Source organism: Lonchura striata, chromosome 3 (assembly GCF_050655825.1).
Source record: "Lonchura striata isolate lonStrDom1 chromosome 3, ASM5065582v1, whole genome shotgun sequence".
NCBI lineage: Eukaryota > Metazoa > Chordata > Aves > Passeriformes > Estrildidae > Lonchura > Lonchura striata.
Window position 1 is genome coordinate 81161955 of NC_140705.1, and position 13081 is coordinate 81175035.

The window sequence follows — 13081 nt, forward strand, 5'->3', positions numbered from 1 at the left end:
ACAAAACCTGTGACACGTGAGATGGGCACATTCCATTGCTCTGATCCTTCAGCTCACATCCCTATGTATGAAGAAGAGAAAAGTGGGCAAATATTTGTGTAGCTCCTCAGCTGGTTCCATTTGCCATACAGTTCCTGCTGCTTTAAACAGGTTTGCCACTGTAGTATATTTGTACAGAAGGCTCGAGAAGTGCAGGGTCTTCTTTGTAATTTGCTCTTTGTCTGGTTTTTCTTCTCAGCTTGTTAGGATGAAAAGCAGCCTCATATGAATCTTCCTTTCTCACAGTCACTAGGTGCTCCTCCAGCCCGGGAGGGGGAGGCACACCTTTGGAGATTATCTACTCACAAACTGGTTTAATTGAAATTTGTTCTTCTCAGTGACAGCATTCAGGAGACATGTTGGCCACTATGATAACAAATCAGCTTTTCTGTGGGGGTAGGGTCCTCCTGTGCTGAACCCTCACCCCTAGCTCCTGTTGCTGCTCTTTTCTCATGACTCTGCTGAAGGATGTATGAAACTGGTAAACAACACTGCCAGAATATAGGAATATTTCTACTGGTTTTCTTCTTGTTTCTTTTCCCATTACCCAGACCTGCCCTTCTTTTACCCAATTTCTCCTCCTAAGCAAAATCACAAAAAAATTTCTGTGTGCTTCATGACTGACCTAGCCATTCACTGTCCTCAGTTTTCAGATCCTTCATAGGGTATTTAAGTAGTGCTCAGCATAAGGAGGGAAATCACTCTAGCAATGAAACATGACAGGGTTCCTCCTACCCTAAGGGAGATCACACACCTTATTCAGCCATCCGACTCATCCAACAAGTCTCCCTCCCAAAGAGAAGCTGATAGCTCCCCATGGGAAAGGCAATCCAAGGACAAGGTCAGTGCTCTCTAGGCTGGAGGACACTGGCAAGTCCATGCACAGCTTTATTGAAGCTTCACCCACTGGCTCTAGTCAAGAGCACACGAGCTCTGTGCAGCTTCTTGGATCTTCAATAGAGTTAAAGCTTTTCTTCCTGGGATTCCTAGGAACTGTTTCTGTCCTAGTCAGATGCAAGGGCATTCATCTGGCTGCAATCCAGAGCAAAACATCACTTTTTGGGAACATCTTTCAGCAGGTTCCAAAACCAAAGACATTTTGGGGTTTATTTATAAGGGCAACAATTTTGATGAAGCTATCCATGCCTAATAAGTGGAAAGCAATTTTTAGACAATTTCTTTGTGTTTTGGTGGGCTGAGGGGATAGAAAAATCTGAAGGTGAGAGGTCCTTGCAGATTTTCAGTGAAAAACAACTTAAATTAAAAAAAAAATTACTGAGGTTTGTGCCTCAGTATCAGTGTAATTTAGAGAAATAAGACCAAAACAGATCTAGTGAGATGTATTTAAAACCTTAAAAAAGGTTTTCCTCTGAAGGTAGTGATACAAGGCTCCTAATCATGGCTTGAAATGTGCATGTAACAGTTCCCAGGTTTACTAATTTCCTCAGCTCCTACGTTATTAATTTAAGTTATTGTCTGAACTGAACTCTAAAACTCTAAATTGAGTCAGAACTGTGTGATCTCTAGTGCTTGCACTACTAGCAGTAAAGGTTTGTTTTTGGTTTTTTTTCTCTTTCATGTGTGAAAGCAATGGAAATAGACTCATGGAAACCTGGACTGAGCATTTTTGACACAGGTAAATATTTAAAACATCTAGTAACTGCTCTGGGAATAAGTGCTTTCCATCACACATGGGTAAAGCTAAATCTATTTATCCATCAGGCCCATGGCACTGATGATAACAATCTCATTTTAAGAAGTAATTACATCATTCAAAATTACAAATAAGGTATGTTGTTTACATCTTAGAAGATTCTGTGCTTTCATCACTCTTGAGTTCCTGCTTAAAGCAGGAGCAGAAGAGAGGAGCTCTGGAAAGAGCTGGCAGCTACACTACAGGAAAGGGATTCTAGCTACTGAAATCCATTTGTAAATTAGAAGGTATTTTGGGAATGCCACAACTGAGATCACAGTTTAGAGCTGCAATCAGTGAAGAACATGACAAATTATCCGGATGTCAGTGTACTTAGGGAAGACATTCAGATAAGAAAAGGAGGGTTTGTGTCAAACATAAAGAACAATGCACATAGTTGAAATTTTCAGACATTTAACCCTAAAAACTGACAATATGGAGACAAGAGTATTTTATGAATACTGGTGAAGGGAAAAAAAAAACGCCTACATTTCTAATAGGCTCGAGTAGCAACAAAACCAAGACTCCTGCAACCCTTAATCGGGAGCAGTTTTCCACTGCAGATTTAACAGCTCCCTCTCCTCGGGAACATTAAAATAAGACTGCAGAAGATACAGACCAATTCCTGACGTGGTGCTCTCCCTCCTGCAAGGGCCCTGACCATCCAGTATAAGAGGTCTTTCCCACATGGGTTGTGATGCTGGAGAGGGCTGTGCTGGTGGCCTTTGTAAAGGCCAATCCCTTGAATATTCTTCTTAATAAGCCACTAGTGTGTTTATTCAGGAAAAGCTACACCACGAGGGCCAGGATGCAGAGGGATATTTTGAGGCAGAAAATGACAGATTGCATTAAATGCAATGAATGGTTGGGCATGGGGGAAGGGATGTTGTATTAATAGTTTCTCAGCAACTGAAGTGCAGCACAGACTAGTGTGATAAAGTCTTGTCAGACTGTCACTTCAAAGGAGTGGTTTCTGGCATGGATGTAATCACTGCTGTCTTACTTAAATGAATGGGAAGTTTAATCAGTATGGACAGCTGTGACAATCAGTGAAGGGAACTTTAATTAGCATGTTGTAGACTGCCCATGCAGCAGGCTGAAATTCCCATGGCAATACCAACAATAATTGGACTGGCAGAACAGGGAGGCCCATAGAGATTGACCACCTCCCCAGTTAATTGGGGAAGAGTATTTGGTGGATGACCTTATTGTTCCACTAAGCACAAATCAGCCAGCTGACCCACAACCTTCAAGAACTGATAATTGCACTGACAAATAAAAATGAAAAATGCTGCACTGCCTACACTTGAGTTTTCCATGTTGACAAAGCTAATGTCAGCTGTATGCCTGGGAAAAGAATATGGATTTTACAGGATGCAGATAAATGCATGAGGCAGATAACTATCTATGAATTATCCTTCATATATAATTTAGTTGCTAAAATGGATAGCACATGTTAATTTCTAATTTCACTACAGTGTTAAATCCACCTACTTTCTGTTCTGCAAATAAGGCAAGGTGTGGGGGGGTGAATGCACATATGGGATACCAAGCTGGCACATGTGAGATATGCAGTGTGCAGGCTGCAGGATGAAGTGTGACTTTGGTCTGTTGCTGAGGAACTATTATGTGCCTGTGTAATTAAAACCTCTACTGGAATATACACAGTCAGGAAGGCAGGCTTATGACTATTTCAGTTTTTTTAAAAAAAACCTCAATCATTTTCATTCATGTGGTTGACAAAGAGAGGCTGTGCATGGCCAAGTCATGATGCCTTTAACTTCCACATCAGATAAACTAATCATAAACTTGCACAAGACTTGCCTTCCTTTGAAGGCAGGTTTGGTTAGTGTCAGCAAGACCTTCAGGCCTAAGAGAGGTCAGAAATGTTTCCTGCAGCAGATATCACTGGATGGAACTGTTTGGTGTCACCCCTGTTCCACATTATTTTTCCTCAGTCAGGAGCAAGGTGGCCAGCCTCAGGCAGTGCTGCCCCAGCACCACCACTCTACCTCTCCCTCCTGGTGTTTCCCCCATCCAAATGGCTTCCCATGGGCAAATACACAACACCAGGTGCACTTCTCCCTGTTCCTTGCCTGGGAGCTCATCCCCAGTGCACAAGACAAGAGGGACACGAGCCAGCAGAGTGCTGGGCAACTGCTCCAGCCATAAGAGATGAAGCTGGTCAGAGCCTGGCTTGACAGCCTGCTTCTGAATGCATTCAACCTGCTCTGCACAAGAGGGCCAGCTCCACTAGCTGTGGGAGAGAGGCTTTTCTGGCACAAGAGCCAGTGCCAGAATGGGTGGAGAGCTCCTGTTCCCAGCCCAGAAAGTATCCTGTCCAAAGTTTGGGTAGGAGCACAGGGAAGAAGCATGTGGGACTGCAGGCACAGCATACACAGTGACAAAAAGTAGCACCAGCCCCGGGGCTCTCCTAACCTGGCCAGACACAGCAGGGAAATCCTCAAACAAAGCACACAAAGCAATCACTGTAATTGCTGTAAACAAAGTAGGGCAACTCTTTGTGCCCTTTGCCTACTCACAGACAGCCCCATGGGTTCCCATACAAGGCCAAGCCCAGTGCTCCAGCTAGCTCCACATCCTGGCTCTGGCACAGGCAGCAGCAGATGCCTGGGAATAAGAAAAGCAGAAGGAAATCACTGCTTTGGTGATGCTGTTAGTAGCTCTGTTTGGTCCCTGCAGTAGCACCCCTGTCTGGTACTTAGGCTACCGTATGCTGAAGCCTCCCAGCAGGGATCAGGTACCAATCAGGTCAGCTCTATACCAGGTCCTGCATACTCAGACTTAATAGAAACATGGCCCCTGACCCAAAACTATGTGCAGCTTTCAGCATGCAGCTAAAAAACTCAAAAACGTTGTATTTGACAATTATGAGAGGTAAAATTTTAGACTTAACTGGAATAGAAATAGGAGTGGTTACAGAGGGAGATGGAGCTGGTACTTCCCTCTGTTTTCTTCACAGTACTCTGCCTTATTATGGCTTGGTCCTCGATACATTCAGCAACCAGCTTTGGCTGTTACATCTCCCATCATATTTAGGCAGTGACCTTCCCTGATGTCCCTTTACATACACTGATGCTCTCATGCTTGGCTTGCTCATGGCTGGCTGCTGTGGAGAGACAAACTCTGTGGTACCTAGTAATTTATCATACTTTTCTTTATAAAGTTCACACTTTCTAAAATTACTTTTTCACTGTGTCTCTGAAGTCAGTAATCTTTCCTCAACTTACCTGGTGATGAAGATTTAAGTAAGTCTTCCTCCTACTTTTCTTTAAAAATCTAACATGCAATTTACAAAAGTAATAAGCTGTTCTGCTGTTCTTTAGACCAACAGCTTTCTTGGTGAGTGCTCAGTTTGTAGCTTGTCTGATCATTGCTGTCTCTACTGAGGATTATCCCAGCTAAATCCCTTTAATCTTGTCATGCTGTACTAAAAAGGCACATCTCTTAGCCCTTGCTTGGAAGGGAGATGCTAGACTGTAGGAAAGTCTTGCCATACCAAGTCATGAGTGAAGTTCAGCATTTTCAGACCTTCTCATGCCAGCCTGATGTGCCCTGTGAGTCAGTACCTTTCACAAGGACATCAGCTCTCTGTTACCCTATTTCTTTTGTGCTTTGCAAAATAACCCAGACTTCTGGGGGCACCTGAAGAGCTGTGGCTTGCATTGCTTCCCCAGCTGTAATGAGTTGGAGTCAGTTGCTGCCCATGCTTTCCTGTCCATGCAGAAAGCAACATTATAAAACTGTTGCTCATCCACTTCAGACATTGTGCAGCTCATTGTAAGGCACAGTGAGCCAGCAGAGTGGCAGCGCTGGCTCTCTGAAGACTGCTGGGAGTCACCATCCCACACTGCGGCCACCAGCCTCTGCTCCTGAGGAGCCTACTACTTGTGCATGATGCTCCCAAGCCCTTGCAGTTAGGGAACTGACTCCCAAAGGGGAGCACCTCAAAGCTGGTGCTAGGAGAGATTTTGGTGGCATTCCTAGAAATGTCTCTAGTCTTGTTTTACTCCAGGAGTGATGTAGATGAAAAAAGGTAAGTTCTAAGGATGTCCTCCCCATCCTTGTTTTCCTCCCACATCAATCCTCAGGCCAGGGGGTCTCTGCAGTGACTCTGTTGCCCATTTCCTTAAAGATCAAGGGCAGCCACCAAGCACACACTGATAGATCCTTTCCTTTCTCTGTTTAGGCTTCAGTTCAAAGGAAGAATTTAATCCAAAGCCGTTGGAATCCATCTCCCAGGGGAACCAGAGTATGTACTTCATAATTAACTTCATAATTAAGTGTCATTAATAATTACATATTGCTAGAATGCATTGAAATTAAATAGCAAAAGGTAAGTTTTCAATAAAGCCTAAGAAAATCCAGGAGTACATTTTTCCCTTGCAGAGAAAAAGTGAGCAATCTCTGCTGACCCCTCACACACAGAATAGGTTTTTCCTTCTACAGGGAAGGAAATAATAGCCAAAATTTAGATTACCTGGGCAGTGAGATGGTGGCTGTTCTGTACCACCTCTTCCCAGGCAGCATCAGCTCCAGGCTCTCAGCATGCAGAGCTTCTTCACTCAGGTACTTTGATGGCAGAGGACAGCAATCCAGTATGCTGCAGCCAGGGTTAGATGAGCAAGCCCTGCTGACCAGAGCAGACTCCCATGGCTATGCTGTGTGTGCAGGCACCCTTCCCACAGCAGTGGGTGGGATGGAAGGAAACCACCTGAGAAAGGGACCCAACGCCTGCCACAGCCAGGAGAGAGAGGATGCAGAGGGAGCATCAAGGACCATTCAACTTCAGAGAAGAAAATGCAGGTTCTCCTATTCCGAAATTTTATACATCTCTTTAAAAAGGCAGATTTACCCATTAACCCATCTTTAGTTGAGGCCCAAAGTAGCAGAGAAAGAGAAAGCGAGTTCTTAGTGGAGAAATGGGATCACCTGCCACCTCTTCATTAGAAGCCATCCCAAAGAGAGGGTTCACCCTTCCAACAGTGCCTGGGTCCTCTTTTGCCCATCCTTCAGCAGCTGAACACTGTCTGGACTCTTGATAGTAACTTCTGAACCAAAAGTTGACGTGTTCCCAGGAATTCCTCTTAATATTTAAAGAATTGTTTTCCCTATCAAAGATGTCAAATACATCTGAAACTGATACAGAAATAAGGGAAAGAAGAAAAAGGGAAGGCTCTGCCCAACAGACCCCATTGCACTGCAGAAAAGCAGAGCTTGGTGCAGTGGAGATGCCAGCAAGGACAGCTGTGTTTCCAGCAGTTAAACTGAAATAAGTCACACCAGAAACAAAATTTTCATCCCACTGCTAACCCTAGGACCATAAAAGCCCTAATTCAGATCTTGTCTCCCTGCAAATCAGAAAGTGCTCACCTCCCTATGAAGCACCCTTAGCCTGTGCTCTTGCAGCATCCCTCTCATGTCCCAGCACTGAATAGGAATCCTCCACAGAAACCAAGTCTGCTTATAAGTGTATGTAAATCTTTGCCTCCCCAGACCCTGCTGGCTAACAAACTGCCCACTTTCCACATATAGATCTCATGAACTAGTTCCCTTTGAAGGACGAGAAATTCAGGAAAGTTGGCTGTTAATTGAGGTATTTGTTGTGGTTGCTGACCTTGCCTCACGATCTGCTGCGAGCAGACATGGTTCTCAGTCACGCTCCTGTAATTCAGCATTATTAGAATTAGAAAAAAGAGACAGCTATGGGAGAAAAAAATTGAAAGTAATGAGATGGGAGACAGTTGCATAAGCCACTAAGAACAATTGGTGCTTTGTAGCCTTCAGGCTACCTAATGATTAAAACACAGTAGTTTGAACAGTCTGATTAGTAGGAGGCATCATCAGAGGGAATTCAAGAGATGGGGATGACCCAGATGCCAGAGGGGGAAAATGTTAATTAGCGCTCTAGTTAAGCCAAATCACTCCTGGTCCCAGACCAAAGCTGAATGTTTCACCACTAACTTGCAGGAATGTGAAAGCAGGGTGGCAGAGATGAAGACAGCATTTGCAGCAAAAAGATGACGTTCTGTGTTATTAAAGGGAAGAGTTTGTTTGGGTACAGGCATACCTTTTATAGAACATTTCTTTCAGCCCAGAGAGGAAACACACAACAACATACCTCTGCTGCTGTACACATGGGTACAAGAACATGCAAAAGAACAGCCCCCACTTGGTCTTGAATATCACAAGCAAAATCATCATCCTTGATGTTAGCTCCAGCCCAGAAGGAAACTGATGAACAATTCTCATTCACAAGTGCAGAGCTGCCAGGATTGTTGTCGGTAATCCTGGATTGCAATTGCCTTGAAGAGATCCCACACAGTGTCCTTCCCCTGGGGCACATCCTAGGCATCACACATTTCAGGAACTTCCCTGTCTTCCGAGCAACATTAACACAATAACTGGTCTATGTCTATTACATCAATTAAGTCCACAAAAGTGTCACCAAGGAAATCCCCTTAGTTTGTGTTCTGCAGGTGGCCAGATGTCCTGGTTCAGGGCAAATTTGGGGAAAAACCCCCAAAAGGGTTCTTTCAGGAAAGCAGATTCAATTGGCCCCTCCCCCAACCAGTTCGGGAAAGATACCTCTTCGGAGAAAAAGTGGAAAAAACCTGCTTATTAAACTAGCAAACTTAGACAATATTAAACAACAAAACTTCTTGCTACTCCAAGAGAGAGACAAACTCAGAAAAAAACCCTCAGGTCACAGCTGGGCTCACTCAGTCTCTGATCAGTCCCTCCGGCGCTGGAAATGCCACGGCCCAGGCCTGGCACACTGGGCTACAGGTGTGAGCGGCTGCTGCTCTCCTGGTGTTCAGTCCAGAGCAGGTCCAGAGAAGGGAAAAAACCACAGTCCAGGGAACTTCTTTGCCTCAGCTAGCTAAAACTAACTAGACTAGGAAAAAAAACCAAAGGAGAGCTCCGTCTCGTCCGTCTGGATGCAGACAACTCAGTCCAGGAGCAGGAATGTGGAGGAGTGAGTGCAGTTCTTGAAAACAAACTCCGCGCTTCTTCCCCCGGCTCCTTCCCTCCTGGAACAAGTCTTAAAGGTGTAGAACTTATTATTCAACATGAACAGGGCAGACGGTTGGGGATAAAGGCATCATACAGTCAACCTAGGACATCAGACAACAAAATCCAAGCACCATGGCTGGTTTTACAAACTCCCATCACTTCTGGGCTGCAAATAAAGCTTGCTGAGCCCAAGACGTGGCTCTGAGGGCACAGGTTAGCTTGCTCCTGTGGGGCTGATCTCCCTGGCCCCCAAAATGCAATGCTCCCAGACTGACCCCTGTGAAAAGTTTCTTGCCCTTTTGTCACAGAGACAAGCTTAGATGTTGTATGGGACAAAGTCATGCCAAGAACTGTGTTTACAACCAGTAGGACAGAGTTGAACTGCCAGCTGTGACTTGTCCTTGTCAAAGGCTTTTTTGTAGACTTTACACAGCAGGATAAGTCACTGCATGCAGACTTTTTAGGCCTTTGCTGCTTGCAAGAAGCACAGCAATCAGAAAGGACTAAAAATATCTTCCATGTTTTTTTATCGCTCTTCAGATTGCAAGATTGATTTGTCCTTCTTAATGGATGGGAGCTGGAGCATTGGCAAACGCCGCTTTCAGCTCCAGAAGCGGTTCCTTGGTAACGTGGCTCAAGCCCTTGGCATCGGCAGTGCTGGTCCTCTGATGGGCATTGTTCAGTATGGGTAAGAGTTTCCCAGACATTTCCATTGCCACAGGACATGACTGCACACTCTGGCAGCTGTAGCTCTACGCTGATACATGCTAAAGGTCTCCCTCCAGCTTGCACTCAGGAGCCAGGTAGCACAGACCAGCCCTATGGCTTTTGTGTTGTATGTGAAGCAAAACACTGACATTTGCTCTATTTTCTCCTTTTAGTGATGACCCTTCCACAGAATTTAACTTAAAAACTTATGTCAGCTCCAAAGATCTAAGGAATGCCATTGAGAAAATTCAACAGAAAGGGGGACTTTCCAATGTTGGTAGGTGATGGGGCTGCTTGCACATCCTCTGCTCAGCCTGGGCCCACACCTCCTCACAGGATACAGAGGCTGGGACCAAACAGTGCTCAGTGCTAGGGCCAGGTTGGAGAGAGAGCACTGTTCCCACTATGACCTGCATGTGTTGACCCCAGGCCCTGCAATCCATCACAAGTTGACAGGACATACGGGAAGTTCCCATCAATGCTTTGGGGATCCTTAAAAACCCAGCTCATCATCCCCAGCCTCTCTGGGGCACCGGGAGGGGGTTCAGTGCAGGAGGGCTCAGGAAGCACTGGCACCAGTCGCAGAGGTCTCCCTGCTCACACAGCCACAGAAACTGCTTTCCCCAGCTCTCTGCAGCCTCCAACACTTGAGTCAGCTCTCTGCCTACTATTTCATGGGATATTAACCCACAGAGTACTTCCAGATATGTAACTCCTCTTCTATTACAGGGAAGGCACTTTCATTTGTTAACAAAAGCTTCTTTCTGGATGCTAATGGGAACCGAGGTGGAGCACCCAATGTGGTTGTAGTGCTGGTGGATGGGTGGCCGACCGACAGAGTGGAAGAGGCCTCCAGGCTGGCCAGAGAATCAGGGATCAACATTTTCTTTGTCACTGTTGAAGCAGCTGCTCAAAGTGAAAAGCAGAATGTTATTGAACCAAATTTTGTGGACAAGGTAATTTGTGGCCTGAGTCTGACCAGGACTTAGTCTGAGCATTTGACCAGGCTGAGTCTGACTAAACTTTCCAACCTACTTCATTCAGGGCATTTCCTTTTCCTTCTAACCACTTACAGTTATTTATTTTCCTTCTTGTACATACTGTCTTGAGTTTTTCTGTACAAAATGCTGAAGTCAGAAAGGGGATGAAGTCAGTAAAGTTCTGGTTTGAGATACATCATCGAGCAAGTGGCTTTTGACTGACTAAACCTTAGCACACACCTACAGTTGTACTGAGACAAGTGGCTTTCCAAATATACAGTATTTGGAAAATGACAAAGTTGTACTGGAATTGGTTTTTTTTCACAAACATGCTGCTGTGCATCTCCCACTAGGGAAAGGAGCCCTGTCAACCTAATGTCAATGTTGCATTTACAAACAGATCCCACATAAGCAAAGTTTGGCACAGTCCCAACACAAGCACATCCTAGTTTTTCAGCTGTACTAGATAACTCAAACATTCTTTTTTTACTGTTGATGAAGGCTGTTTTTCAGTTATTTGTTGCTGCTGCTATGGACTTCATGGTAGCTCTTGGAAAAAGGGTAAATCCCTGACATATGCAGAAAAAAAGAGAATGCAAGCTTTGATAGATTTGTATTTGGCACAAACACTAGCTGCCTGATAACAGCACTTCAGAACAAGCTGGTACTCTGCTAGGGCAGAAGATACCTACCAAGCAGCAGATAAAGCTGGGCTTAGGAAACAGGGTTATCTGGTATGTTCAGAAAAGAGGCTCCAATCTGAGCTGTGTTGCTCTGCCATGAAATAATCTCCCTTGAGTTTCAGAGCTGCTCCAAAGAGCTGCACTGTCTCTGTTGAGCATATAATTGGATTGTAGTCTCATTTGCATTTAATGTTTTTAAAAAACAAAGCTACAGCAAGTCTCTGCGAACCTGCCAGTGACACAGCAGAAGTGAGAGTAGGGTGGGCTCAGAACAGCAAGGAGGGAATGGTGGCTTAATACTGCTGCATCATAACACTAAAATAGAAGCGAGACAGTAAGAACAGCACATGAGAGGAAAGACACCATGAGGAACCCAGACTGGAGAGAACTGTAACTCCCTTTGAGTTGTTACGCTTTATGCAAGTCAAAACCAGTGCCTTTGTCTTTTAAAATACTCACACACACCATCACAAAGCTGATGGATAAAGCCTGGCTTAACAAAATATTCGCACCCAGAGAACTGAGGAATTGGCCTTTTAGAAGCACTAAAGCCGAAGACAATTTGATCCAGCCTGTTTGCATCACTCCCCTCCTTGCCCCAACCTTCCCCTCCTCCAACGCTTGACAATTCCCATGTCCTCTTCTGTGCCAGCCCTACTTCCTACCCACGCTCACCTGACTCCCACTAACTCTATAGAAGCCTCCCACAGATCTGGCCCTTATGAGTATTTACTTATAAAAGTTAATGGGTTTGGTTTTGGTTTTTTACTATTTGGCAGAGCCAACACTATGAGCCTGGGTTTTCTCTGATTATAAAGGTATGAACCAAGTTATCCTCAGCTTAAGCCCCAGGTTTCACTTCAAAGTAGTGGGGTTTGTCAGCAGGCAAAACGTTCTTTCTTGTCCTGAATGATGGGAGCTGAAGTTGCTACCTGGCAAACACACAGGCTCTTCTAATGTCCACAGGAGCCACGCTAAGAGCAGTTCTGTGATTTTGATGCTTTTCTCACAAACAATGTGACTCACATAAAAAAGCCTAACAGGTGGCAAACTTGCTTATTAGTTTTTTCACTACTATAATATCAGCTCCATCCCACAGTTAAAAAAAAAAAAAAAAAAAAAAAGCAGGAAAAATTGTCACATTACACAAGTATCTGTGATGTTACACTGACATCATTTCCCAGGGAAGTAGATGGCGATTGCAGGAGAGGCCATTTCAGACTCCAGCATTGCTCTTTCCAGGAGCCTGTGTTTGCAATTTAGCTACATACCCTAGCAGGAACAGGCAGACTGATTTTCCATTGCATTTATCCTCATGTTGCCCTGCAGGCAGTGTGCAGGACAAGCGGTTTCTATTCCATCAACGTGCCCAGCTGGTTCAGCCTCCACAAGGTGGTGCAGCCCCTGGTGAAGCGGGTGTGCGACACCGACCGGCTGGCTTGCAGCAAGACGTGCCTTAACGCCGCCGACATCGGCTTCGTGATCGATGGCTCCAGCAGCGTCGGCACCGGCAACTTCCGCACTGTTCTCCAGTTTGTGGCCAACATCAGCAAGGAGTTCGAGATTTCGGACACCGACACACGCATCGGAGCTGTGCAGTACACCTATGAGCAGAGGCTGGAGTTCAGCTTTGACAAGTACAGCACGAAGCAGGACGTGCTGAACGCTATCAAAAGGATCAGTTACTGGAGTGGGGGCACCAGCACGGGAGCAGCCATCAGCTACGCCTCAGAGCAGCTGTTCAGCAACTCCAAACCAAACAAAAGGAAGATCATGATCCTCATCACGGATGGCCGGTCTTACGATGATGTCAGCGTGCCAGCCATGGCAGCTCACCAAAATGGTAAGGTCTTCTATCACTGCCTGCTCTCCCCTCATGCCTCAGCACTTATCCAGGTCAGATAAATGCAGTTTGCTGTAATTTGAAGGCACTGGATGAA

The 13081-nt window shown here is 45.2% G+C and overlaps 1 protein-coding gene across 4 annotated transcripts in view; it reads left to right on the plus strand.

The window, feature by feature from the left end:
* VIT (vitrin) overlaps window positions 1-13081 on the plus strand; it is a 54894-nt gene that overhangs the window by 38453 nt on the left and 3360 nt on the right. For all 4 annotated transcript variants that reach the window (XM_085576917.1, XM_085576918.1, XM_077782058.2 and 1 more), the window contains 6 exons: window positions 1628-1675; window positions 5943-6005; window positions 9311-9458; window positions 9652-9755; window positions 10208-10434; window positions 12471-12984. In XM_085576917.1, coding sequence (XP_085433043.1) covers window positions 1628-1675; window positions 5943-6005; window positions 9311-9458; window positions 9652-9755; window positions 10208-10434; window positions 12471-12984 — 1104 coding nt within the window. The remainder of the gene's footprint in view (window positions 1-1627; window positions 1676-5942; window positions 6006-9310; window positions 9459-9651; window positions 9756-10207; window positions 10435-12470; window positions 12985-13081) is intronic.